Raw genomic sequence first — 27,605 nt, forward strand, 5'->3', positions numbered from 1 at the left:
TTGCAGTGACTGGAAGGTGAACTCTTCTCCAAGGGAGGTTTAACAGCCTTCCCTTCAGAGTTTCATATTTCTGAGCAGTTTTTCAAGCCTAATTGGGTCACTTCTCAATCACTCTTTTTTTTCTATTGAAAAGCCAGTTTGTTTTACTATAACACTACACCTATGGCAGGGGGCATCTGGGCTCTGATCCATCTGCGGATCGCACTATCCACTCAGCACCTTCAACCAACCGGCAGACACTGTAACGAAAAGGCGGGCAGTTGGAGGAGCCCAATGAAACCCCGCCCCCAGCAAATGCCCGGATGCGCACGCGCCCACTCGCCTCTGACGCTCAACCGCCAACGTTCTCGCGGCGCGCGCCGGCCACATTTGAAAACTGGCCCCGCCCCCCTGCTGAATATTCCTGAGGTGGGCGGCGGCGCCCTAGCAACGCGCTCCCCGCTCCGAGATAAGATGGCGGCGGCGGGGCCGAGCGCTCCGACGGCGCCGGGCGGCCTCCGTAAGGCGCGACGGAGCGGCCAGGCGGCGCCGCCGCCGCTGCTGCCGCTGGAGGAGTCTTTGTGCCCCGTGTGCCTGGAGATCCTGCTGGAGCCGGTGACCCTGCCGTGCCGCCACGCGCTCTGCCTGCCCTGCTTCCGCCGCACCGTCGAGCTCGTCAGCCTGCGCTGCCCGCTCTGCCGCCTGCGCGTCTCCAGCTGGGCCAGACGCCGCGCGCGCGACGACACGCTCGTGGACGACGAGCTGCGGGAGCGAGTGCTGCGCAGCCACCCCGAGCGCTGCCGCCGGCGGCTGCTGCTGCTGCAGCGCGAGGACGAGAGGGCCGGGCCCGAGGCGGCCGCCGACGAGCCAGGTGAGGGAGCGCGCGGAGCCCGCCACAGCGTCCTGGGTTGTAAGCTTCTTCGGAGCAGGGACTGACTCGGGGCAGCGCTTTGGGCAGCTGATTTGCCCAGACACTGTGCCCGTCTGCAGGTGTTCAGGCCCCCTCACTGCTGACAGAGACCTAGACCTTTCTAAATTAGATTGTAAGCTCTTCCGAGCAGGGACTGACTCGGGGCAGCGCTCTAGCAGCTTTAGGCGTGCGGTAATGAAGCAACTGATTTGCCCAGACACTGTTCCCGTCTGCAGGTGTTCAGGCCCCCTCACTGCTGACAGAGACCTAGACACACTATAATGTCCTGTCTAAATTAGATTGTAAGCTCTTTGGGGCAGGGACTGTTAACATGTACAGTGTTTGCAGGCCTTTCAGCGCTATAGAAATAATAAATAGTAGTAGTAGTAGTCCTTCTACACCAGCATTCTTCAATGCAGGGCTTGAGGGTCAGTGGCTGTGTCCATTCATACTCTCTTATGTGAGCCAAGTATAAGATAAAGAAGCCATTGTGACATCACTGCTAAGCTTGGCTCTTATTGGTGGAATGAGGCATTATGACATCACAATATCTGCTCTGGATACCAGAGATGGTCATTCTTTACTGTCTATCTCAGTCCTTCTCCACCAGCATTCTTTGCTTGCGGGTCAGTGGCTGAGCACATTCAAACTTGTGACATCACTGCTGATTCTGAGGTTGGCTCTTAGGCATTGGTGGAATGAGGCTTTATGGCATCACAATCTCAGCTCTGGAATGTTGCTACTCTTTGGGTTTCTGGCAGGTACTTGGGACCTCAATTGGCTACTGTTGGAAACAGGATACTGGGTTTGATGGACCTTCGGTCTGTCCCAGTATGGCAATGTTTATGTTCTAACCGTCTGGTGTAATTCTTTAGTCTCTGTCTCGACCTCGGTCCTTCTACACTAGCATTCTTCAATGGAAGGCTTGAGGGTTAGTGGCTGTGTCCATTCATACTCTTGATTCGGCCTTCTCTGCTTAAAGAATGACACTGGGATGGTATCCCACGGGACAGGAACGGTGATGAATTCTGTCACCGTGCCATTATGTACACAGAGTCCCAAGGAGCTGCAGTGGAAATCGCAGCTAGATCACTCCTCCACAGCTGCTGGAAAAAGTCCCATAAAGCAGTCGTCCTGATTGAGGTGTTACTTTTAAGGGTTGAGTGCTGGGAAAGGTGTTCCACCCTGATCTGCAAACGGTTTGACAGCTCTCACTAGATCTAGTCTTATTGCCACCTGCAAAAGTGAGCCATTGTTGTTGAAAACTTTAATTTCAAAAGCGTCGGGAGCTTCTGTTTTTGCTTCTTCAGACTATGTGGTTATCTCTCTGAAAAATAGCAAATAACAGCAGATAAAGAAAGGGCTAGATTCACTAAGCAAAGTGATCGTATACCTGCGATCCACTTCTGTGCATGCAAATGAGAGGAACGGCAAGGACCCGATTCACTAATGAAATTTTGCAAAACGACTGGGCTAGCCGATCAACCCAAGAAGCGCCTGCTGGGACCAGTCTCAAACGTCCTTTCCAACTCTCCAGCTCCATTGCTGCCCTACTCTCTGCATGCCCTGCTCTTCTGTCCCGACAATATTTATCTCTCTGCTCCAAATTTCTCCTGCCTGCCACCCTTCTCTCCCCTGAATCTCTCCTGCCCTTCCTCGCACAGCAAGCCCATGGTTTTAACCCGCATTTTTAAGCGGGTTAAAACCACGGGCTCGCTGGGGTAGTAGTAAAGTGTAAAAAAAAAAGTTGCCGCTCAGACGGGTCTTAGACACATGCGCAGACCATATACATATGGTCTGCGCGTGCGTTGGGATCGCACACTAGCGATCCGTGCAGTTGGAGGAGGGTATTCCTCCGATCGCCCTCATTTCAATATTATTGTATTGGGAATTTGTCAGGCCTGCTGGAATCGGCCCCGGAAGTCAGGTTAGTGAATCTAGCCCATAGATCTGGGTGGTGTATCCAGTCTGCCCAACAATCGCGTTCATTCTCAAAAGCAACAAACCAGTAATTATTAATTTTACTTGCTAAGTTTCAGTATAAGATGTTCTCCCCCCCCCCCACTCCTAACCCGAGATAGTGGTTTAAAATACTTACAATTGTACTTTATCTTTTTTGCCGCATATGGGACGGAGACTATAGAAGTAAGTTTGTTCGGCATTGGCTCCACTGCCTCGTGGCTGGAGTTGCTATCGCAGCTAACTCCAACCCCCCTCCTCCAATTCATCTTGCCCAACATCATCTTCCTTCCCCGCTGCTTGGCTTCTCTTTAAGCCCCACTCCTGCGCATCATAAATAAAGATATCGTTTTTGATCTGTAGAGTTTTGTGTTGTTATCCAATCCTCTTTTTGTTTAGGGATTCTTTGTGTTTATCCCATGCATTTTTGAAGGCTGTCACTGTTTTTGCCTCCACAGAGAGGGTTTTCTGGGCGTCCACCACCCTCTCGGTTAAGTATTTCCTGACATTACTCCTAAGTCTACCTTATGTTTTCTAGTTTTACTGCTTCTCCATTTCTTAAATAGATTTGTTTGTAGATTAAAACAAGAGTGGATGTGCTTTTTAAGGGGAGAATGGGAGATGAAATCAAGTGTCAGTTGCCAGAAAGTGAAAGTAGATAATTCTACTGATGTCTTGTTTAACTACTACTACTACTTATTTCTGACATAACATTGTACACCAAAACATTCAAGAGACAGTCCCTGCTCAGTAGAACTAACAGTCGAATCCAGTAGTCTCAAACTCACAGCCCCACCAGGTCCTATTTCGAGGCCCTCGGTCTGTTTATCAGAAAAGTAAAATAAAACAGTTTCTTGATCATCTGTCTCTTTAGCTATAAATTATAATATTATTATTAAGACTTAGCCAAGAGGAAAGATTTATAAACTATAAAGCACAGCTTTTCAAGCAAACTTGATTGAAGTTTCAAGTTTGCTATGCTGCACCACGCATGTGCATGCCTTCTTGCCCACTAGAGGGCGCATCCCCACCTCGTGGTCCTCAGTTCCATAGCCAGCAAAGAAGCCATCCCGGGAGGAGGGCGGGTTGTGAGAATATATGCCTGCTGTCCCTGGATAACACCTGTTACGGTAAGTAACTGTGCTTTATCCCAGGACAAGCAAGCATGATATTCTCACATGTGGGTGACCTCCAAACCAACCAAAAAAGGGCAGGTGGGAGGATGGCAATTTAGGAAAACAGGTTAAGTAAAACCGACTGGCCAAACCGGCCGTCGCTTCTGGACAACGAATCCAGACAGTAGTGGGAGGTGAAAGTATGAACCGAAGACCAAGTGGCAGCCTTGCAGATATCCTCCACCGGAGTAGACCGGAGGAACGCCACAGAAGCTGTCATCGCTCGGACCTTATGTCCCGTGACCCGACCATGAAGCTCGAGACCAGCCTGAGCGTAGCAAAAAGAAATACAAGCTGCCAACCAGTTGGACAAGGTGCGCTTGGAAACAGGACGTCCCAACTGATTAGGATCAAAGGACAAAAATAATTGAGGAACCTTCCGATGAGACTTGGTGCATTGAAGATAAAAAGCCAACGCTCTCTTACAGTCAAGCGTGTGAAGCACCGCTTCCCCAGGATGAGAGTGGGGCTTCGGAAAAAACACCGGAAGAACAATGGACTGATTGAGGTGGAAATCAGACACAACCTTAGGTAAAAATTTAGGATGGGTGCGAAGAACCACCTTGTCATGATGGAACACAGTAAAGGGCGGGTCCGCAACCAAAACCTGCAGCTCGCTAATCCGACGAGCGGACGTGAGCGCAAGCAAGAAGATCACCTTCCAAGTGAGAAACTTAAGAAGAGATTTGTCAATAGGCTCGAAGGGAGGCTTCATCAGTTGAGCCAAAACCACATTAAGATCCCAAACTACAGGAGGAGGTTTCAGAGGAGGATTAACATTCACTAGACCCCTCATGAAACGAATCACCAGAGGATGAAGAGAGAGAGAGCGACCCTCGAGATGCCGATGGAAAGCAGCAATAGCACTAAGATGCACCCTAATGGAAGTCGTCTTCAGCCCAGACTTGGACAAATGCAATAAATATTCCAGAACCGAAGACACCGGAACCGAACTCTGATCCAGATGGTTCGAGGAACACCAGGAAGAAAATCTGGTCCACTTCTGGGAATAACAAAGCCGAGTCGAGACCTTGCGCGAGGCCTCCAGAACCTCCCTCACAGACTGAGAAACCTGTGAAGTCAAGGAGAAAGGAACCAAGCCGTCAGATGTAAAGACTGAAGATTGGGATGTAACAGCGACCCCTGACTCTGAGACAGCAGAGAGGGAAAAACAGGCAGAAGCAGAGGCTCCCTGACACTGAGTTGAAGGAGCAGGGAGAACCAGTGCGAACGAGGCGCAATGAGAATCATAGTGGCTCCGGACGACTTGAGATGAACCAATGTCCTCAAGATCAGAGGGAAAGGAGGAAACGCATAAAGGAACCTCCCTCCCCAGTCGAGAAGAAAGGCATCGGCCTCGAGACGGTCCGGGGAGTACTTCTGAGAACAATAAAGGGGCAGTTTGTGAGTCTCCGGGGAGGCAAACAGATCCACCTGAGGAGTCCCCCAGCGGTTGAAGACCTCGTGCAGAACTCGGGAGTTTAGCGACCACTCGTGCGGCTGGAGAAGACGACTGAGTTTGTCGGCCAGACAATTCTTCTCTCCCTGAATGTAAACCGCACACAGGAAGATGTTCTGGGAGACCGCCCATTCCCAAAGGCGCAGGGCTTCCCAGCATAGGGACCAAGAGCCCGTTCCCCCTTGTTTGTTCACATAATACATGGCCACCTGGTTGTCCGTCTGCACGAGGACTACCTGATCGTGTAGCAGGTGGCAGAACGCTCGAGCAGCCAGAAAAATGGCACGAAGCTCCAACACATTGATGTGACAAAGACAGTCCTCCGCTGACCATAGACCTTGAGTCCGCAGACCGTCGAGATGAGCCCCCCATGCGTACTCCGAAGAGTCCGTGGTCAGGACCTTGCGATGCGGAGGGACGAGAAAGAGCAAACCCCCGGAAAGATTGGAAGAGTTGGTCCACCAACGGAGCGAGCATCTCAAGGAAGGAGTCACTGTTATAGGGGAGGAGACTGGGTCCCGATCCTGACGCCACTGGGAGGCCAAGGTCCACTGAGGAAGCCTCAGGTGCAAACGGGCAAACGGAGTGACATGGACCGTCGACGCCATGTGGCCTAGCAGAACCATCAGGCGCTGTGCCGAAACTGAGGGCAGGAGCGAAACCTGGCGACTCAATCGAAGCAGGGCCTCCAACCTTGGCGGGGGGAGGAACGAACGGAGGCAAACCGTGTCTAGCACGGCCCCGATAAACTGAAGGGATTGAGCCGGGCACAACTGAGACTTGGGGAAGTTCACTTCGAATCCCAGACGTTGAAGGAAGGTGATAGTCTGTCGGGTCGCTGAAATAACCCCTTCCTTGGAGGACGCCTTGATCAGCCAATCGTCCAAGTAGGGAAATACCTGCAGCCCCCGAGATCTCAGGGCTGCCGCGACCACCACCATACACTTTGTGAAGACTCGAGGGGACGAAGCCAGCCCAAAGGGGAGGACCCGATACTGGAGATGCAACCCCCCCCCACCTGAAACCTGAGGAACTTGCAGAAGGTGGGATGCACCGGAACATGAGTATATGCCTCCTTCAGGTCCAGGGAGCACATCCAGTCCCCCGACTCTAACAGAGGGTACAGGACCGGAAGGGACAACATACGGAACTTCTCCTGGACAAGGAACTTGTTGAGCCTCCGGAGGTCCAGAATGGGGCGCAAGTCCCCTGTCTTCTTCGGGACCAAAAAGTAACGGGAGTAAAATCCCCGTCCCCTTTGGTTCGGGGGCACCAGCTCCACCGCCCGAAGGCTCAACAAGGACCTGGCTTCCGACAGGAGAAGAGGAAGCTGGTCTCGACAGCCCAGAGAAGCCCCCGGAGGATGTTCTGGCGGCGTGGCTAAGAAGTTCAGCGAGTAACCCTCGGAGATGATCCTGAGCACCCAAGCGTCCGACGTGATCTCGGCCCAGGCTGGAAAAAAGGCCTGGAAGGGGGTCCTTCGACAGAGCGGAGGGGGCCCGCCCCCATCCGCACATCACGTCAAAAAGACGGAGCCAGTTTAGATGCCCCTTGCGCTTGAGGCTTTGGTTGAGACGCTCTGTCCTGCTGAGGGGGACGCCGGGGCGGAGGCCTCGAGAAAGCCGGCGTCGATTTCTGCGGGTACCGCCGCGGAGGAGGTCTAAATGGCTTCGGCGGGGCCCGGGGTTTAGGACGGACCAATGAGGCGATAGAGCGCTCATGTTCAGACAAGCATTTGGTCGCCGCCTCCAAGGACTCATCGAATAACTCTGAGCCAACACATGGAAGATTGGCCAGACGTTCTTGCAAGTTCGGGTCCATATCCAGGGTACGGAGCCATGCGAGGCGGCACATCGCCACCGCAAAGGCGGATACACGAGAGGCCAACTCAAACGCGTCGTAAACTGCATGAAAAAGGTAGAGACGCAGCTGAGACAAATTGGCCATAAAGGTACCAAAGTCCCCCTTATGGGGAATCTGGCATGACCCCATAATAGCGGGCAACGCCTTCACCATCTGCCTTAAATAGGACAGAGAGGTGAATGCGTAATTAAGGACCCTGGCAGCCACTCATTGGAGTTGGAATAGAGGCGACGACCAAACTTGTCCAGGGTCCGTCCCTCCCGCCCGGGGGGACCGCAGCAGAGACCCTAGAAGGTTGGGACTTCTTCAACTCCGACTCCACCAGTAACGACTGGTGGGACAGCTGTGCTTTATCGAAGCCCTTGCAAGGGACTGTGCGGTACTTAGACTCCATCTTCGATGGAACCGCTGTGACTGTAAGAGGGGAGTCCAAGTTCCTCAGGAAGGTCTGGTGGAGAACCTTATTGAGAGGGAGCCGAGGAGTCTCTCTGGGGGGAGAGGGCAAATCCTGCTCCTCCAAAAATTCCTTCGTGTATTGAGAACCTGACCCCAGATCAAGGTCCAAAGCCCTCCCCAGATCAAGGTCCAAAGTCCTCCCCAGATCAAGCACAAATCTAGAAAAGGAGGAGGGCTTCGAAGGCAGAGAGGAAGATCGAGAAGCCCGCGTTGCCAAGAAGGAAGGAGAAGCCTCACGGGAGTAACGAGGTTCCTTACCCGTGCCAGACCCCGAACCCCAAGAAGCCGCACCGAGCGACCTCGACGGGGTCGGGGACCGCCCATGCCCCGAGGAACCCCTGCGGGAAGTCCCCGGGGTATGGGGCACCGAGGCACGCCCCTTCCGTCTCGGCGAAGAGTCCCTCGAACACTCAACCTCGGAGGAACGGAAAAGCCTCGGATTATCGAGGCGGAGCTCGGAGATCCGCAGGGTCTCCGCCCCGGTCGGCGAGGAGCGACCCGTTGACATTTGGGCTTCCTCGACCGACGCTTCGCCCGAGGCCGACCCGAGGGCGAGGAGCCCCGGGAGGACCTCGACGAGGACGAAGAGGAAGAGATCCTTCGAACCCTCCGCACCTTGTCCCGAGGCCGCACGCTTCGCTCAGGCTGGTCAACCGAGGTCGAGGGCAAGGTCGAGGCCGAAGCCCCCCCAGGGGCCGAAGTCGAGGGCACCGAGACTGAGGCTGCCGAAGCCGGGACAGACGGGGCCGAAGTTGGCTGGAGGTGCGCGAGGGCACCGGACAGCTCTGAGGCAATGAGCGCACGGAGTAAGTCCTGAAAGACGGGAACCCCCATCATAGCCGGCAGATCCTGGGCCGGCGGGTGCTCCCTCGAGGGCGACCTCGCTCTTGAGTATTCCCGCGGGGCACCCGACTTCGACGCTCGGGGCGGGGCCGAGGACGACCCACCCGCCCCCGTCGAGGAGCCCGAGGATGGCTTCTTCGAGGCTGGAACAGAAGAAGGAAGTGAGGACTTACACTTCGGGGTCGAGGACACAGGCTTCGACGAAGCGGGCTCTCGGGGCGAGGTCAAGGCCGGGGCCGAAGCCGAGGCCGACATCGAGGCCTTCCCCGCCGCGGGGTCCACAGCAAAGAGCTCCGCCATATGAATGCGACGGCAACGGAGAGCCCTCTGCTGAAAAGTAGAGCACCGAGTGCAGGAGTCGGTCGGGTGCTCAGGACCCAGATAAAGTAAGCACCATCGGTGGGGATCGGTGATCGAAAGGGTGATCGCACCGGGTGCACTTTTTAAAGCCCGTCAAGGGACGGGACATGGACACAAAAAACGGCCGGGAACGAACGAGGTGCCGCGGCTACCGGGAGCCCCCGGAGCCGAATGGAAAATCTTTTTTTTTCCCCCGACGAAAACTGATACACAAACAAATAAAAAAACAAATTAAGCACAGCGACCGAGAAAGAAACACTCAGCCGCAGTGTCAGAAGGCAAAATCGAAGAGAGCACAATTTCCACAGGGCTTCTGGCTCCGCGGAAAAAACTGAACTGAGGACCACGAGGTGGGGATGCGCCCTCTAGTGGGCAAGAAGGCATGCACATGCGTGGTGCAGCATAGCAAACTTGAAACTTCAATCAAGTTTGCTTGAAAAGCTGTCCGCGCTGATGACGTCACCCACATGTGAGAATATCATGCCTGCTTGTCCTGGGATAAAGAGTTTTACCTCATGTAAAATTGTCATTTCTTTAATAAGACATTAGCCATTTTTTCTGAGGGCCAAATCCCAAATGTGGCCCTGCAAAGGGTTTGTTTATGTTTAAGATTTGATATACCACTCCTGCATTTTACTGACCTAAGCAGTTTGCAATGTTTGAGTTTGAGACCACTGATCTAATCAGACAAACAGGACAAGTAGGGGGGTCAGGGAGATTCTCAGGAATGGGTGCTTTACAAACAAGTGGGGATTAGGAGTTAAAAGCTATTCCTTTTAATGAAAAGTTGGAAACATCCATATGTTCTAGCTTCACTTAAAGGTTGTGTATTTAGTATGTTGGTGCCAAACTTCAACTTTCTTTCTAGGGTCATTACATGTCCATTCAACCAATGGTCCCCCCACCTTTTAGCTCTTAATAATTCTGTATCCTGCAGTTATGAAATTTGCACCACTTATTCAGAATTTTGTGTACATTCCAAAACTGCAACTTATCTTGAGTTGAAAGGGGACAGATTCAATACAAACGCCAGGAAGTTCTTCTTTACCCAATGTGTGGTGGACACTTGGAATGCGCTTCCAGAGGACGTTATAGGGCAGAATACAGTACTGGGATTTAAGAGAGGATTGGACATTTTCCTGCTGGAAAAGGGAATAGAAGGGTATAAATAGAGGATTACTGCTCAGGTCCTGGACCTGTTGGGCCGCCGTGTGAGTGGACTGCTGGGCAAGATGGACCTCGGGTCTGACCCAGCAGAGGCATTGCTTATGTTCTTATTATAAAATTACATCTAAACATTGTGTAAAAACAAGTTTGCTTAATTTAACCTTTTCCTATGGTAATTAATTTTACGATACGCTGGTTCCAATCGTAATTATTTTAGCAAAGTTTTGTATTATTCACCATTATCATTTATGGCTATTGTAAACATAATGTAAATAAGTCCTAAGTCTATAAATTCAAATATTTTGTGTTCCTAGCTCTTTATTAGTATGGGACATACGATGGCAACAATATTTTTGGAATGTCCAGTCATCCAGGACACACGATAGGAAAAGGTTAAGCGACCAGAATTTTTCATGTATAAAGCAGGGCTGTGGAATCGGTAGATAAATCCTTCGACTCCGACTCCTCAGTTTCTGGTAGCCATGATTCCGACTCCAGGTACCCAAAATTGTCTCCGACTCCACAGCCCTGGTATAAAGCCTGAAAAAAGTAAAATGAAACTGGCATCAAATGAGGGGACTTTTCTTGCACTTTCTAATGATGTAAAGTTAATTATCCCAGGACAAGCAGGCAGCATATTCTCAACAGTGGGTGACGTCACCGGAGCCCCACAGCGGACAGCTTCGAAAACAGACTTGCTTGAAGATCTTTGTAAAAGCTTCCGAGTGCTGCATTGCACATGCGCGAGTACCTTCCCGCCCGAGTTAGGGCGCGCGTCTCCTGTGAGGAACCTCAGTTCAACGTTTTCCACAGAGCTGAGAAGTCCTCTTCTTTTAGCTCTGCAGCCTTCGTTGCCTTCTCTCACTGCGGCTTTTGTTATTTTATTAGTCGCTGTGCTCGAGTTTCATTGTTCTTTTCTTACTTATACAAAAAAAACAAAACTTATTTTTTCTTACGGCTGCAGCCTTATGACCTAGGCCTGGCTGCTTACCTCGTTCGGTACGTCGGTCTTTGTTTTTTTTCTATGTCCCGGCCTTTAACTGGGTTCAAAAAGTGTAGCCAGTGCAACTAGACCCTTTCAATCACCGATCCTCATAGTCGGTGTATTGTTTGCCTGGGTCCTGAACATTGTCCCGACGCTTGTTCACACTGTGCTACCCTCCATCCTCGGGCCCTTTTACGCCATGCCAAGCTCCTCCAACTTTTTGGCACAATGGACCAGCCGGCTGACAAGGTCTCGACCTCAGCTTCGGGGACGGCCTCAACCTCTAAGTCCTCGACCTCGACTCCAGCTTCTGCCTCCACCAAGGCCTTGACCTCGACTCCTTCGGTCTCGATAGCCTCGGCGGCAGCTCCTCTAAAGACCTCGACGGGTAAGTCTCCTGTCTCTCCTTCAGGTACTACTCCTAAGAAGCCTCCAGAGTCACAGGCATCCCAGGCTGTATTTGCCGGCCTACCTGCCTCAACTAAACCTCCAGCTAAGCGTGCCTCCAAACATCGGGAATACTCAACCTCGAGGTCGCCCTCCTTGGAGCACTGCTGCACCTTTGAGACCTGATCCTTTTGTCTCGGTGCCCATGTTCAAGGACATGTTAAAAGCCATTCTAACCACGCAGATTTCCTCGATCATGGTTCAGCTCCTCCCGTCCTCGACCCTGCTTTCTGTGAGCCAGCCTGAGCGGCAGTCTGAAACCTCAGTGGAAGCACCTAGAGGCAAGCCTCGGAAGTCTCGCCGGTTCTCATCAAGTGACTCTTCACCAACTCCTCGGACACAGTCTCCTCCACCTCAATCGAAGCATCGCTCGAGGCATTTCACTTCCAAGCTTCCTCAGGAGACATCTCTACAACAGAAACCCTCGCCTTCTCTGGATACTTAGACTTCTTCCAAATCTAAACATAAGTCTCGCAAAGCTATTACACCGGCTGCTTCTCCTCGAAGTCCATCGAGGTCGAGGACTCCTCCATCGAGACCGCCTCCAAGGGAGCCTTCTCCTCCTGCCTCGACCCAATCTGTTCCTCAAACCCCGGGAACATCACCATCGAGGGTTTTGAAGTGCAAACACTCACTGACTCCTCCTCACGCAGGTAGTGCGCTTGGACTCTGAGCCTCTGTCTCAGTATTCCAGAGAGGCTTCTCCCTCCTGCTCAGTAGTTCCTCAGTCTCGCACACCTTCTCCGGAAGGTGCCTCGACCTCGAAGTCTGCCTCTTTTGCCAGGTTCGTCTTCGACATGGGAAAAGCTCTTCAACTGGATCTCCACTCAGATTCCAAGTTTACACCTGAATACTTGGCCGACATGGAGTTGCCTCTTCCACCCAAGGAGACCTTGAGGCTTCCTATGACTCCAGTATTGAAGCAAACTTTCTTAAGGAATATGGAAACTCCTTATTCCATCACAGCCTTCCATCCAAGCTGGAATCCAGGTATTGCACAGTACCTTGCAAAGGCTTCGAGAAATCTCAATTATCCCATCAGTCTTTGGTGGTGGAATCTTCTTTAAAGAAAGCTCATCCATCTAAGCTTTACGCAGGGAGGACCTTACCACGGACAAGTTTGGCCGCAGATTATACCAGAATTCCATGATGGCTAACAGAATTCTCAATTATAACTACATTTTCACGGCTTATTTTAACCATTTCCTCAAATTACTACCCGGCTCTTGAGGAACAAAGTCTTCCAGAATTCAAACAGATTATCAGAACTCTGTCTCAACTTCGCCTCTTCATGCTGCAAGCCACATACGATGCTTTTGAGCTCTCTTCTAGAGTTTCGGCCTTTGTAGTAGCCAAGTGCCATCTCTCCTGGCTCTGCATTGTAGATATGACCATCTAGCAAACTTGCCTTGCCAGGGAAATGAAGTCTTTGATGATTCTATTGAAGCTGCTACAAAGCGCCTCTCTGAACATGAGCGCTTTTTTGCTTCCTTGATTGGGCCGAAGTCTAAGACTCCTCCTGCTCGGCCATACAAGCAACCACCGCGTCGTTATCCCCCAAAAACGACAAAAGCTTTCTCCAGTCCTCCGCCTGGAAGGCCTCCACAACAACAATGACAGCAGAAGGCTCAGACTCCTCTACGACTAAACCAGTTCAGTCTTTTTGACATTCTCAGTCTGAGCATGCCAACCTCCCTGCATCAAAATTCTCTTCTGCCCATAGGAGGTTGTCTTCACCAATTTTATCTCCAATGGGAGATGATCACCTCAGATCTCTGGGTTCTCACCATTCTTCAGGAGGGATACTCACTTCATTTTCTTTAGGTGCCTCCAGATCGCCCTCCAAGAGAGTGTCATAGAAACATAGAAATAGACGGCAGATAAGGGCCACGGCCCATCTAGTTTGCCCACCGGAATGACCCTCCCCCACCTAACTCAGTGAATAGATCCCACGTGTCTATCCAATTTGGCCTTAAAATCAGGCACGCTGCTGGCCTCAGTGACCTAAAGTGGAAGACTATTCCAGTGGTCAACCACTCTTTCTGTGAAAAAGAATTTCCTGGTGTCACCATGCAGTTTCCCTCCCTTGATTTTCCACGGGTGCCCCCTGGTTGCCGTGGGACCCTTGAGAAGGAAGATATCTTCTTCCATTTCGATGCGGCCCGTGAGATACTTGAACATCTCGATCATGTCTCCCCTCTCTCTGCGTTCCTCGAGTGAGTAGAGCTGTAATTTATCCAGCCTTTCCTCGTACGGGAGATCCTTCCAATTCGTTGCAACTTCCCCTTCTTCAGGAAGCTCAGGCTCTTCTTCACCTTCGAGCTGTCGAGGAGGTTCCTCTAAACCAGGGGTGTCCAACCTGCGGCCCCAGTCGAGGGGGACGCAGTGTTTCTCTGCTGCCCCCGGGTGTTTACCATCTTGTCAGCTCCCTCCTCTCTCTTGCTGCAGCGTTTGCGCGTTTGTGTGGCCCCAGAAACATTTTTTTTTTTCAGCCAATGTATCGGAGTTTCATCTCAACCAATCCATTGTGCTTCCAGTATTTTTTCCAAAGCCTCATTCTCAACCTGGAGAATCGGCTCTTCATACTCTGGACTGTAAATGTGCTTTGGCTTTCTATTTGGAATGCACCAAACCGCACATAACTGCTCCTCAACTTTTTGTCTCCTTTGATCCAAACAAGTTGGAATGTCCGATTTCTAAGCGTACCATCTCTAATTGGATGGCGGCTTGTATCTCTTTCTGCTATGCTCAGGCTGGGTTTCCTCTTCATAGTAAAGTCACAGCCCATAAGGTCAGAGCAATGGCAGCTTCTGTGGCTTTCCTCAGAACTACACCTATTGAGGAAATTTGTAAAGCTGCTACTTGGTCCTCGGTTCATACCTTCACTTCTCATTATTGTCTGGATACTTTCTCCAGACGGGATGGACAGTTTGACCAAACAGTATTGCAAAATTTATTCTCCTAAGTTGCCAACTCTCCCGCCATCCCACTTTGGTTAGCTTGGAGATCACCCATTAGTGAGAATACCTGCCTGCTTGTCCTGGGATAAAGCACAGTTACTTACCATAACAAGTGTTATCCAGGGACAGCAGGCAGCTATTCTCACGACCCACCCACCTCCCTGGATTGGCTTCTCTGCTAGCTATCTGAACTGAGGAGACTCGCACTGCGCTGGGCGGGAAGGCACTCGCGCATGCGCGGTGCGGGCGACTCGAAACTTCGAGTTTCTTCAAGCAAGACTGCTTGTGAGGCATCCGCATCGGGGCTCCGTTGGATCACGTCGCCCATTAGTGAGAATAGCTGCCTTCTGTCCATGGATAACACCTGTTACGGTAAGTAACTGTGCTTTACCTTCACTAGAAATGACCAATGATCTTCTTTTGTAACCCACCTTCTATAACTCTTTTGTAATCCGCCTTGAACCTCAAGGTAATGGCGGAATAGAAATCTCTAATGTAATGTAATCTTAGTTTTATGATCTATTCAGATGTTGCCCAGATGCTTATGGATCATTGGGAAGTGTCCAGAGGGCTCCTACAAGTGACCATGGCTATGACATACTTTTAATCAGTGCTTTATTCTGCTAATGGTGGATTCTCTGGGGCACAGGTTTCCAAGTGTGCACTTCTCCTGACTTTATGGCGGCGTGATGTTGAAGGCCGCCCTAAGACCGCAGTATAGATTTTATGCTCAAAGGTTTTTGATTTCCTCAGCCTCGGGTTTACGAGTGATCACAGCGGCATCCTTTATTGCTGGAGCATGTCACTCTAAGCTGAATCACGATCCTGATGCTATCGTGAATAAAGATCTTCTATTTTTGATTTCTCTGAGTGAACTATATGGCTCAGGCCCTGTATGTCCTATTCAGAGTGGTGAGTAAGCTGTCGGCTTACTCTGTCTGCCGTGCACCGGATGCTGTGAATCAGATGGTGTTGGTGATTCTTTGTTCAAGGCAACGCTCTGTAAACTGCCATTTAAAGGGGCAGTTATTGTTTGGGAATGGTCTGGCAACCTTATGGCTAGTGTGCAGGACCGTAAACCAAAGTTATTTCCGGATAGCAGGCTTCTGTCCTCGGAGAAGCCAGGGTTTTCCAGTTTTTGTTCTGCTAGAAGATAATCATCGGTATTCCAGAGGTCCTTCAAGCCAGAGATCTTGTCATAGCACCAGACTAAGGTTTGGAGCTAGGCGCCCGGAATCTTCAGGAACATGTTCTGCTTCCGCCCCAAAAAGCAGTTTTGATGCTAGGCCTTCAGCCACCCCTCCGAGAATTTGAGGGAGGTTCTTGGCATTCCTAGAGGAATGGGTGGAAAACACCATTGATTACTGGGTGCTGGACATCCTGCGAGGCAGGTAAAATTTCGAGTTTTAATTGTCCCCTTTCGGAGTTTTTTCTGAACTCCTGTGCAAGGAGGCCAGAAAGAGGCAAAGGTCAGAGCCGCTGTCCAGAGGTTATTGGATCTAGCAGCCATAGAGCCCATTCCAGAGTCCGATTCAGGCTCGGGCAGATACTCAGTGTGCTGCTGTATATCAATGAGAGGCTCTGGAGACTGAGAGGCTCTGGAGACTAGAGACCCATCCTGGTTCTCAAAGCGGTCAATGTGGCCCTCCAAAATTACTCAATTCTGAATGGCAATGGTGAGATCTCCTTGGTAGTGCCGGGAGAATTTCTGGCATCTCTGGGTTGAAAGAGACCTATCTTTTCATATTTACATTTTTCTGTACACAGAAAGTACCTGAAGTTCCGTGTATTGCAACAACACTTCCAGTTTGCAGCCTTGCTCTTTGGGCTAATGACAGCACCTCGGATCTTTACCAAGGTGATATTGGTTGTGGCAGCCCACCTACATGGACCCAGGATCCGGTTACATCTGTACCTGGACGATTGGCTCATCAGAACCCAATTGGAGTCCAAAGGACACCGATAAGTTCACCAAGTCATCCAGTTGCTGCAGGGGCTAGGCTAGGTGGTAAGCCTTCGGAAGAGTCAGCTCATTCTGACGCAAGACCTGCATTACCTGGGGGTACGTTTTGCCACCAAAATGAAGTATGTTTCTTCCCGAGTCACGCCAGGAGAAGTTTCGTCAGTTGATAAGTTCCTATCTGGATCATGCCCCGACAGCCTGGCGATACTTGCAAGTATCTGTATTGCCTGTCTATGTACATTGTGTGTTGTATAGAGCTAACTGGTATGAACATACAGGCTTGGAAAGAATATACCAAGTCATGCTCTCTATTCTTTCCCCATTTGTTTTTATCTTTATAAAAATTTCTGCAGTTCATTTTACTTGAAATGTTGGCAAAAAAGGTTAATCTTGTGGAATAAGAGAATTTTGGGATACATTAGTGCTACAATTCTTAATATAGTACAATGAAGGTATTGGTAAACACCTTTATCCCAGGACAAGCAGGCAGCATATTCTTAACGCATGGGTGACGTCACCGACGGAGCCCCGGTATGGACACTTTTAACTAGAAAGTTCTAGTTGGCCGCACCGCGCATGCGCGGGTGCCTTCCTGCTCGACGGAGGAGAGCGTGGTCCCCAGTTTCTTCGTTTCCGCGGAGCGAAGAAGACGCATGTATTTTTCAACGGCCGTTGAAATATCGGATTTTGCCTTCCCGCTCGGGTTTTTGTCTTCCTTTTTCTTCTTTTACCTTCGGGTTTCTTTATCGTTTTAAATTCCAAAAAAAAACCAAAAAAAAAACCTTTGTTTTCTCTTTATTTTTCGAACCGGCCCCGGTGGGGCCTGTTGTCACCATACAGGCCTCCGGTTTTGATTTTGCGGAGGCCGTGTTTCCCTTCATGCCCCCTCAGCCGGGCTTTAAGAAGTGCCAGCGGTATGCACGCCCGATATCTCTCACTGACCCGCACAATTGGTGCCTACAGTGCCTGGGTCCAGAGCATCGGGCTGACACCTGCACCCGCTGTGCTACTCTTAAAAAACGTACATTAAAAAATAGACAGATCCAACAAAATATTCTTTTCGGCACCGGATCTGCCATGGAATCAGCCGCGCCGTCAACGGCATCGCAAAAGTCGGCACCGACTACTTCGACACCGCCTGATCCTTCCTCGGGGTCGCTGGCACCAGGTAAGCCGGCTAAGAAGCCTTCCACTTCCCTTGAGCGCCCTCCTGCCACACCGGCGACGCCGGTCCTCCCGGCATCACGCCGACCCCGCAAACGCTCCGCCCCGATTTCGGTGAGTGCCTCGTCATCGGCCTCCTCATCGCCGGGGCATGGAGCGGCACCTATGGTACCGAAAAAGAAAAAAGCGGTATCCGGTGCCCCCTCTGGACGACCGCATTGCGGCCATACTCCAAACCCAACTGCAGGAGCAACTACAACAACAACTCCAGCACTTGTTGCCCACACTGTTGGCCCCACTCCTTTCGGTGCCAGACCGGCCCGAGCCTCGCACCACACCACCGGTGTCGACACCATCGGTACCGTTGAACACCTCCATGCCGGTACTTGCGGCTGAACCACTTCATCCTCCGGTGCAACCACGCTCTGATGCCGACCCTCCCCGACATTGAGACCGACACCAGTCCCCCCGAGACCAGGACCGGCACCGATCTTCCTCCCCCGGTACCATAAGAACATAAGAAGCGCCATCTCCGGATCAGACCTTCGGTCCATCAAGTCCGGCGAGCCGCACACGCGGAGGCCCCGCCAGGTATACACCTGGTTTATTTTATAGCCACCATATCTTTATATGCCTTTCTCAAGGAGATATGCATCTAGTTTGCTTTTGAAGCCTGGGACTGTCGATTCCGCAATAATCTCCCCTGGGAGAGTATTCCAGATGTCCACCACTCTCTGTGTGAAGCAGAACTTCCTGACATTAGTCCTGAACTTGTCCCCCCTTAGCTTCATTTCATGTCCTCTTGTCCGTGTCAAATTGGACAATGTAAATAATCTTCTCTGCTCTATTTTGTCGATTCCTTTCAGTATTTTGAAAGTCTCGATCATATCCCCCCGCAGTCTCCTTTTCTCAAGGGAGAACAATCCCAGTGTTTTAAGTCGATCCTCATATACCAGTTTCTCCATACCCTTCACTAGTTTAGTTGCTCGTCTCTGCACCTTCTCCAGCAGTTTTATATCCTTCTTTAGGTAGGGAGACCAATGTTGGACGCAGTATTCCAAGTGAGGTCTGACCATTGCCCTATAAAGCGGCATTATTACTTTCTCCGATCTACTCGAGATTCCTTTCTTTATCATGCCCAACATTCTATTTGCCTTCTTTGCCGCTGCCGCGCATTGTGCCGACGGCTTCAGGGTCCTATCTATCAGTACACCCAGGTCTCTTTCTTGTTCACTTTTTCCCAGAGTTGCACCTGTCATTTTGTACTCGTATTCCTTATTCTTACTGCCTAAATGCATTACCTTGCATTTCTCCACGTTGAACCTCATTTGCCATTTCTCCGCCCATTTTTCTAACCGACACAAATCGCTCTGGAGTTCCTCACTATCCTCCTGCGATCTGATTGCCCGGCAGAGTTTTGTGTCGTCTGCAAACTTGATGATCTCACTGGATGTTCCGTTTTCCAAGTCATTGATATAAATATTAAAAAGGATCGGCCCAAGTACCGAGCCCTGGGGTACACCACTAGTCACTTTCTCCCAGTCAGAGAACTTCCCATTTATGCCCACTCTCTGCTTTCGGTTTTCCAGCCATTTGCCTATCCATCTTTGTATATCTCCCTCTATGCCATGGCTTTGTAGTTTCCTGAGAAGTCTTTCGTGTGGAACTTTGTCGAACGCTTTCTGGAAATCCAAGTATATTATGTCCACCGGCTTTCCACTATCAATTTGCTCGTTCACGGTCTCAAAGAATTGGAGTAAATTCGTCAAACACGATTTCCCTTTCCTGAATCCATGTTGACTGGGTTTCATCAAGTCGTGTGTGTCCAAGTGCTGAACTATGCTATCCTTGATCAGTGATTCAATCATCTTGCCGGGGACAGACGTAAGACTCACAGGTCTATAGTTGCCCGGTTCTCCTCTCGATCCTTTTTTGAAAATTGGTGTGACGTTTGCTTTCTTCCAGTCGTCTGGTATCTGTCCAGTTCTGATTGACAGGTTTGCAAGTTTTTGCAATAACTCTCCGATTTCAACCTTCAATTCCTTCAAGACTCTCGGGTGAATTTCATCCGGTCCAGGGGATTTGTCACTTTTAAGTTTGTCGATCTGGTAGTATATCTGATCCAAGTTCACTTCAACTGTGGTGAGGCTGTCCTCTATTTCTCCTGTAAACAGTTTCTCCGCTTCAGGTATTGTTGAGGTGTCCTCCGTCTCGATGCGCTCTGGCAAATCCCTCTCTAAGACTCGCCATACTGAGCCATCCGCACCACCGTCCCGTCCCGCGCATACCGACGTCAGGGACCCGGACTTATGGGAAGAATCCCCACCCGGTACCGAGGATGAGGCTTCATCAACGGACGAGGAACCATCGATGGTCGATACCAGTTCCAAACCTGAACAGTCCTCATTCACAAAATTTCTACGAGAAATGTCGGCAGCTCTGTCTATCCCTTTGGAGTCCGACTCTAAGAAGTCCCAGGCTTTCCTTGACACCCTGGACTTCGAACAACCCCCCAAAGAATTTTTAAAGTTACCCGTCCACGACATCTTACGGGAAACTTTTTACAAAAATTGGGAAAACCCTCTCACGGTACCGGGTGCACCTCGAAAACTGGATAGTTTATATAGGGTCATTCCTATCCCGGGGTTCGACAAACCTCAACTACCCCATGAATCCCTTCTAGTGGAGTCCACTTTAAAGAAAACCCAGGGCTCCAGTGTTTATGCCTCTACTCCTCCTGGCAGAGAGGGCAGAACGATGGATAAATTTGGCAAGCGCCTTTATCAGAATTCCATGCTTGCCAACAGAGCTAATAATTACACCTTCCACTTCTCCTTCTATATGAAGCATTTGGTGCAACAACTCTCCTCCTTCCAAAAGTACATCCCTGCACGCAAGGTCCCGGTTTTTCAACAACAACTTTCCAGTTTGCTCCAACTCAGGAAATTTATGGTGGCGCTCCATTTATGACTCTTTTGAGCTGACCTCTCGAGCATCTGCCATGGCTGTTGCCATGAAGCGCTTGGCCTGGCTGAGAGTTTCTGACCTCGATATTAATCACCAAGACCGCCTAGCCAACGCACCTTGTCTTGGTGATGAACTCTTTGGGGGGTCCCTGGACTCAACTACCCAGAAACTCTCGGCACACGAGACCAGATGGGATACCCTGATCAAACCTAAGAAGAAAACTCCTCCTGCTCGCCCCTACAAACAGCAGTCTTCCTATCAACGCAGGTTCTCTGCCAGACCTCTCAACTCGCCTCAACAACAACAGTCTCGCCGGCCTCGTCAGCAGGACCAGACTCGGGCATGTTCACAGTCTCACCCACCGACCAAGCCTCTCCCGCAGTCAAAACCATCTCAGCCCTTTTGACTCTTTTCTCCAGGGCATAGCCAGTCTCCCACCATCCTTGCTTCTTCCTCAGTCGATAGGAGGACGTCTTCAACTCTTCCTCAACCGTTGGGAGGTCATCACATCAGACCTGTGGGTCCTCAACATCATTCGCCACGGCTACTCTCTCAATTTCCAGACTCTTCCACCGGACAATCCTCCCATAGAGTCTGTTTCTCACTCCTCTCAATCCCCCCTCCTCCTGAGGGAGGTCCAATCCCTCCTTCTTCTCAATGCCATCGAAGAGGTACCCCCAGACCAAAGGGGTCGGGGATTCTACTCCCGCTACTTCCTGGTTCCCAAGAAGACAGGAGACCTCCGTCCCATCCTCGATCTCTGGAACCTCAACAAGTGTCTGGTCAAGGAAAAGTTCAGAATGCTCTCCCTTGCCACACTTTACCCGCTTCTCTCTCAACACGACTGGCTATGTTCCCTAGACCTCAGAGGCCTACACTCACATTCCAATCCATCTGACTTCACGTCGCTACCTCCGATTTCAGGTACAGCACCGCCACTATCAGTACAAAGTGCTACCCTTTGGCCTCGCATCATCACCCAGGGTGTTCACCAAGTGCCTTATTGTGGTGGCGGCCTTCCTCAGGTCTCACAACCTCCAGGTGTTCCCGTACTTGGACGATTGGTTGGTGAAAGCTCCTAAGTCTCCGCTTGTGCTGCAAGCCACACAACACACCATCTCTTTCCTCCATCTCCTGGGGTTCGAGATCAACTACCCCAAGTCGCATCTGCTTCCCACACAGCGACTTCAATTCATTGGAGCAGTTCTGGACACCACTCTATGAGGGCAGTTTCTTCCCGCGACTGACAACGGACCCTGCTCCATCTCTGTCGTCAGGTGCTCCTTCATCACTCCATCCCAGCTCGGCAGATGATGGTCCTCCTAGGCCACATGGCCTCGACGGTCCATGTACTTCCTCTGGCACGACTCCACCTCAGGACACCTCAGTGGACTCTAGCCAACCAATGGTTCATCTTTCTCATCCCATCTCTGTGACATCGTCTCTTCAGCAATCTCTTCAATGGTGGTTGAACTCCTCAAATCTTTCCAGGGGTCTACTTTTTCATCTGCCCCCCTCACTCCATGACCATCACCACGGATGCCTCCCCCTATGCGTGGGGAGCTCACCTGGGAGATCTTCGCACTCAGGGTCTCTGGACCCCTCAGGAGCGTCTACATCACATCAATTTCCTGGAACTCAGAGCCATGTTCTATGCTCTCAAAGCCTTCCAGCACCTTCTCTACCCTCAGGTCCTTCTTCTGTGCATAGACAACCAGGTCGCCATGTACTACATAAACAAGCAAGGCGGCACCGGATCTCCCCTCCTCTGTCAGGAGGCCATCCGCATCTGGTCCTGGGCCACGGCCCACAGTCTCTTCCTCAAGGCTGTATATATCCAGGGCGAACAGAACTCCCTGGCCGACAATCTCAGCCGCATCCTTCAACCTCACGAGTGGACTCTGGATCCTCCCACACTCCGCTCCATCTTTGCGCGCTGGGGCACTCCGCAAGTGGACCTCTTTGCAGCTCCTCACAACCATCAGCTGCCCCAGTTCTGTTCCAGACTCTTCTCTCGTCACCGTCTGGCCCCGGATGCATTCCTGCTCGACTGGACGGATCGGTTCCTCTATGCCTTTCCTCCACTACCTCTGATGTTGCGGACATTGTTCAAACTCCGCAGGGACAGAGCCACCATGATTCTCATCGCTCCTCGGTGGCCTCGCCAACACTGGTTCTCCCTCCTGCTCCAGCTCAGCTCCAGGGAGCCCATTCCTCTTCCTGTGTTTCCTACTTTACTTACACAGCAGTATCAGTCTCTACTGCATCCCAATCTGTCCTCGCTCCACCTGACAGCTTGGTTTCTCTCGGGCTGACCTCTCCAGAGAACCTGTCTCAGCCTGTCCGTCGTATTTTGGATGCCTCCAGGAAACCGGCCACCCTCCAATGTTACCATCAGAAATAGACCCGGTTCTCCTCTTGGTGTCTACTTCATCATCACGATCCCGCCTCATTGGCGGTAGAAACTATATTGGACTATTTGCTTTCTCTCTCCGACGCTGGCCTCAAATCTACCTCAATCAGAGTCCACCTCAGTGCCATCACTGCGTTTCATGAGCCTATCCTCGGAAAACCTCTCACGGCTCATCCCCTGGTTTCCCGGTTCATGATTGGCCTCTTTAATGTCAAACCACCGCTGAAGCCTCCTCCAGTCGTCTGGGACCTGAACGTGGTTCTCTCAGCCCTCATGAAACCTCCATTTGAGCCTCTTGCCACAACTTCACTCAAATTTATGACATGGAAGGTGCTTTTCCTCATTGCCATCACCTCTGCCAGGAGGGTTAGTGAGCTACATGCACTGGTCGCTGACCCACCTTTCACGGTTTTTTCACCATGACAAGGTACTTCTGCGTACCCATCCTAAATTTCTTCCAAGGTGGTCTCAGACTTCCACCTCAACCAATCCATTGTGTTACCTGTCTTTTTCCCTAAGCCCCATTCTCATCCTGGGGAACAGGCATTACACACGCTGGACTGTAAGCGTGCCCTTGCATACTACCTTGACCGTACCAGGGCTCACCGCTCGTCCCCTCAGCTCTTTTTGTCCTTCGACCCTAACCGTCTAGGTCGCCCTGTCTCTAAACGGACGCTTTCTAACTGGCTTGCTGCCTGCATTGCGTTCTGTTATGCTTGGGACGGTCTCTCACTGGAAGGTGCTGTCACGGCCCACAGGGTCAGAGCTATGGCTGCTTCTGTGGCTTTCCTCCGCTCCACGCCCATCGAGGAGATCTGCAAAGCTGCCACTTGGTCCTCAGTTCACACATTCACTTCTCACTACTGTCTGGATGCCTTCTCCAGACGGGATGGGCACTTCGGCCAATCTGTGTTACAAAATTTGTTTTCCTAATGGCCAACCATCCCTCCTCCCTCTCTGTTAGCTTGGAGGTCACCCATGCGTTAAGAATATGCTGCCTGCTTGTCCTGGGATAAAGCACAGTTACTTACCGTAACAGGTGTTATCCAGGGACAGCAGGCAGATATTCTTACGACCCACCCTCCTCCCCGGGTTGGCTTCTTAGCTGGCTTATCTTAACTGGGGACCACCCTCTCCTCCGTCGAGCAGGAAGGCACCCGTGCATGCGCGGTGCGGCCAACTAGAACTTTCTAGTTAAGTGTCCGTACCGGGGCTCCGTCGGTGACGTCACCCAAGCGTTAAGAATATCTGCCTGCTGTTCCTGGATAACACCTGTTACGGTAAGTAACTGTGCTTTTTCAGGGATATGCCTTGCTGCCTTAGACAGGTGCAGAGGTAGAAAATCAGTACTGTTGGTGACCAGGAAAAGTTCCCATGAGCAGTTCCCATGTGGTAGGAGGAAAAGTCAAAATCAAATAACTATACATGGCAAGAAAACAGACAACTATTTATACTAGTGTTTCTCAACCTTTTCAAGCCAAGTACCCCATAAGCCTAACAAATACCAACCAAGTACCTCCACCCTGCCCAAACTCCACCCCTGACTCCACCCCATAATAATACACATCTCCCTTGTTAGTCGCGGGGGATAGGGGCAGAGCCAGACCGCAAATTAAGAAAAACCACAAATATCTTCTGGTCTGGCTCTGACCACCCCCCTCCCTCCTGCCTTCCCCCCGGCATCCCGGCCTTACCGGGTGGACTAACAGTATTTTGGGGCAGGAGCGAACTTCTACGCTCCTGCCCCGTGTAGATCGCCAATAGGAAATAACTACTGTGAGTTCCCGTATCCCAGGTACTGCAAGTTGAGAAGCACTAATTTATGCAACTCTCTTGCCATATTCTTACTGTTTATAAATCAAGGGAGGTGTGCACTTCCAATATGTTGTCAGATAATTGATAACAAAGACATCTAGATACAAACATTTTGTTCTTCTTTCCTTAAGAATTAAAGTTACCAGGTTGAGGTTGAAAGCATATTGTATGATCTCTTTAATCCTCTGATTTTGGTCTCCTCGGCTTTGTGTGTCCTTTGCTGCTGTGTGTCCTGTACCTTCCTCTGGAATTTGCTGCTTTCAGGCTGGGACTTCGGCTGCTCGGTCATTCTGCATTCCTTCCTGAGTGCTAATAGTGCTCCAGACCACTTTGAGTTACACCCTGCAGTGTTGTCGGTGTTTTTTTTATTCCTAGGTTCAGTGGTATAGTTTTTCCTTTTCTCTGGTCACTCTGGTTTGTTTTCTTCCACACTTCGGATTGGCAGAGTAGCTTGATGCCCGGTTTCCGGTGATTAATAATTAGAATGTGGCTCATCAAGTTCTGAAGAATGACAGCAAGTTAAAAGAAACATGTGTGTGACTCTAAACCACGGCTTAAAGATGTGTAAAATGTATTGTGGGGAGGAGTTTGGCAAGGAATGGATTTGCTGAATGTGTTTGTGTAAGTCAAGGTTGCGACTCGTACTCTTAAATAGTGAAAGCTTGTGATCTGACTTGGAAAAGCTGCTGTTGAGGTGAGATGATTTGGATCTTGATTTTCTCCCCCCCTCCCCCTCCTCCAAATGGTGGTTTATTTAGCTAATCAGCTACTTTTCAGAAGATCTTGTCAGTTTAAGAGGTTTAAGGCAACCAACTGAGGTCTGTATCAAACTGCTGCTCCTTTTCAGTATCCAAATGATTGACAGTCTCGTTGCTGTTTTCTTCCATAATCACTGTAAAAGCTTTAGTAAATCGAACCTTTATATTTGAGTGAACATTAATATGACTGTCTTAAAAATGCTTTGTAATATACCATTTTAAATGTTTTGGGGGTTTTCATTACAGCTGCATGTTAGAGTATGTGTTTAGCCTTTGTTTTGGGGTTTTTTTGGTTGGGGGGGTTTGAGCCCATTTTAAATTTTATAATGCATTGCACACCATTCAATCAAGGTTTTTCAGCCGTTTGAAATTGATATTTCCTGAGTTTCAAATACTCTGTTTGGTTGTGTCGGCACACAACTTATTCTGAACTTTTTAAAAAATTAATTTTAGTATTTATATATCACTTGTAGCTTAAGTGATTTACAGTCGGGTACTCAAGTATTTTCCCCCTATCTGTCCAGGTGGGCTCACACTATCTAATGTACCTGGGGCAGACCTAAACCTCAGATCCAAATCTCTCTCCTACAAACCCTTCACATTTCTCGGTGGTGGTGGTGGTTTTAAGTTGATAGTTCCTTAATGACTGCATTGGAAATTCAGCCAAGTCCCAATTGCTTAACAATGATGTGAATAGAATTTAAGAACTTAAAGGCAAAGGGGTTGCCGTTCACTAAGGAAATTTAGAAATAATAATAATTTTATTCTTCTATATGCCATAACCAAAAGTTCTAGGTGGTTTACACTAAAAAGAGCGAAATACAATAATACAGTAAAAAATACAAATATTTGTAAAATAGAATTTTAATAATAGAACTCACTAAGTAATAAACTTATCGAACAAAGTGGTCTTAATTAATTCCCGATAACATAGCTTACTGAATACATTTACCTAACCAAGATTGTTGCCTACCAGCTTGAAATGCCAGGGTCCTATCTAAGAAGGTCTTAAGTCTACACCCATTAATTTTTGGATAAGCAAATAAGTAGAAGTTTCTAGTTTCTCTTGATGGTCTATGCAACACAAAATGAGGAAAAAGGTAAGCTGGAGACAATCCCGATATCATCTTAAAGCAGATACAGGAAAATTTGAATAATACTCTTGCCTCCAAAGGCAGCCAATGAAGTAAACGATAATATAGACTAATATGGTCATTCTTTTTTAAACCAAAAATCAATCGAACAGCTGTATTCTGAATTATCCTTAATTTCCTTAGAATTTTTTGGGCGCTCCTAAATAGATGATGTTACAATAGTCTAAAATAGATAAAACTAATGCCAGATTAGACTGGAATTCCCTCCCCCCTCCAAAAACACAGCTCAAGGAATTTCCATGAGAGAAACTTTCAGCTTCCATTGCATAAAGTGAACCATAGGAGCTGGGGAATTGCTTCTTCAGACCGTATTAATTCAGTGACAGCCAACACAGCTACAAATACCCAAGCATGGAGGGTTGGAAAAGTTTCCATGAACTGAGCATCGTGTACTTCCCTTGTTTAACACTAGATTATTAGTTAACCTTTTTTCTGTGGAAATTTAAGTTTAATACTGTGCCTTTTTTTCTTCCAATCCAGTAGTTGATGGGGAGTTTTGGTTTTACGAAGTAGTTGTTCTGGCTGATTTATACTTTTTTCCATTGTTCTTAGAACTTTTATTATACTAACCAACTTTCATGTAACTTGCCCAGACATGTACTTTTATACTGTAGACTAAGTTGGCTGGTTTGGTCTGAGTCATGGTCTCTTGCAGTTGTGATTACGAGGACTTCCTTATTGATGTGGAATTCAGCATTATTGCATGTAAGAAATAAAGATGACTGTATGTCACGTTAAGCTTAGTCTTTTCATGTCATAGTTAGTGGCTTTTTATAAAGAAGCTGACTTGTGTTTTATTGAAGTAATG

The 27,605-nt window shown here is 49.6% G+C and overlaps 1 protein-coding gene across 1 annotated transcript in view; it reads left to right on the forward strand.

Annotated features, from left to right (window-relative positions):
- The first annotated feature begins 358 nt into the window (after positions 1-358).
- Positions 359-27,605, forward strand: part of RNF169 (ring finger protein 169) — a 69,019-nt gene continuing 41,772 nt past the window's right edge. Inside the window, exon 1 of the mRNA XM_033948836.1 lies at positions 359-850. Within this exon, the coding sequence (XP_033804727.1) occupies positions 454-850 (397 nt within the window). The 5' untranslated portion in view covers positions 359-453. The remainder of the gene's footprint in view (positions 851-27,605) is intronic.

This window comes from Geotrypetes seraphini, chromosome 6 (genome assembly GCF_902459505.1).
Source record: "Geotrypetes seraphini chromosome 6, aGeoSer1.1, whole genome shotgun sequence".
In the NCBI taxonomy this organism is placed as follows: domain Eukaryota; kingdom Metazoa; phylum Chordata; class Amphibia; order Gymnophiona; family Dermophiidae; genus Geotrypetes; species Geotrypetes seraphini.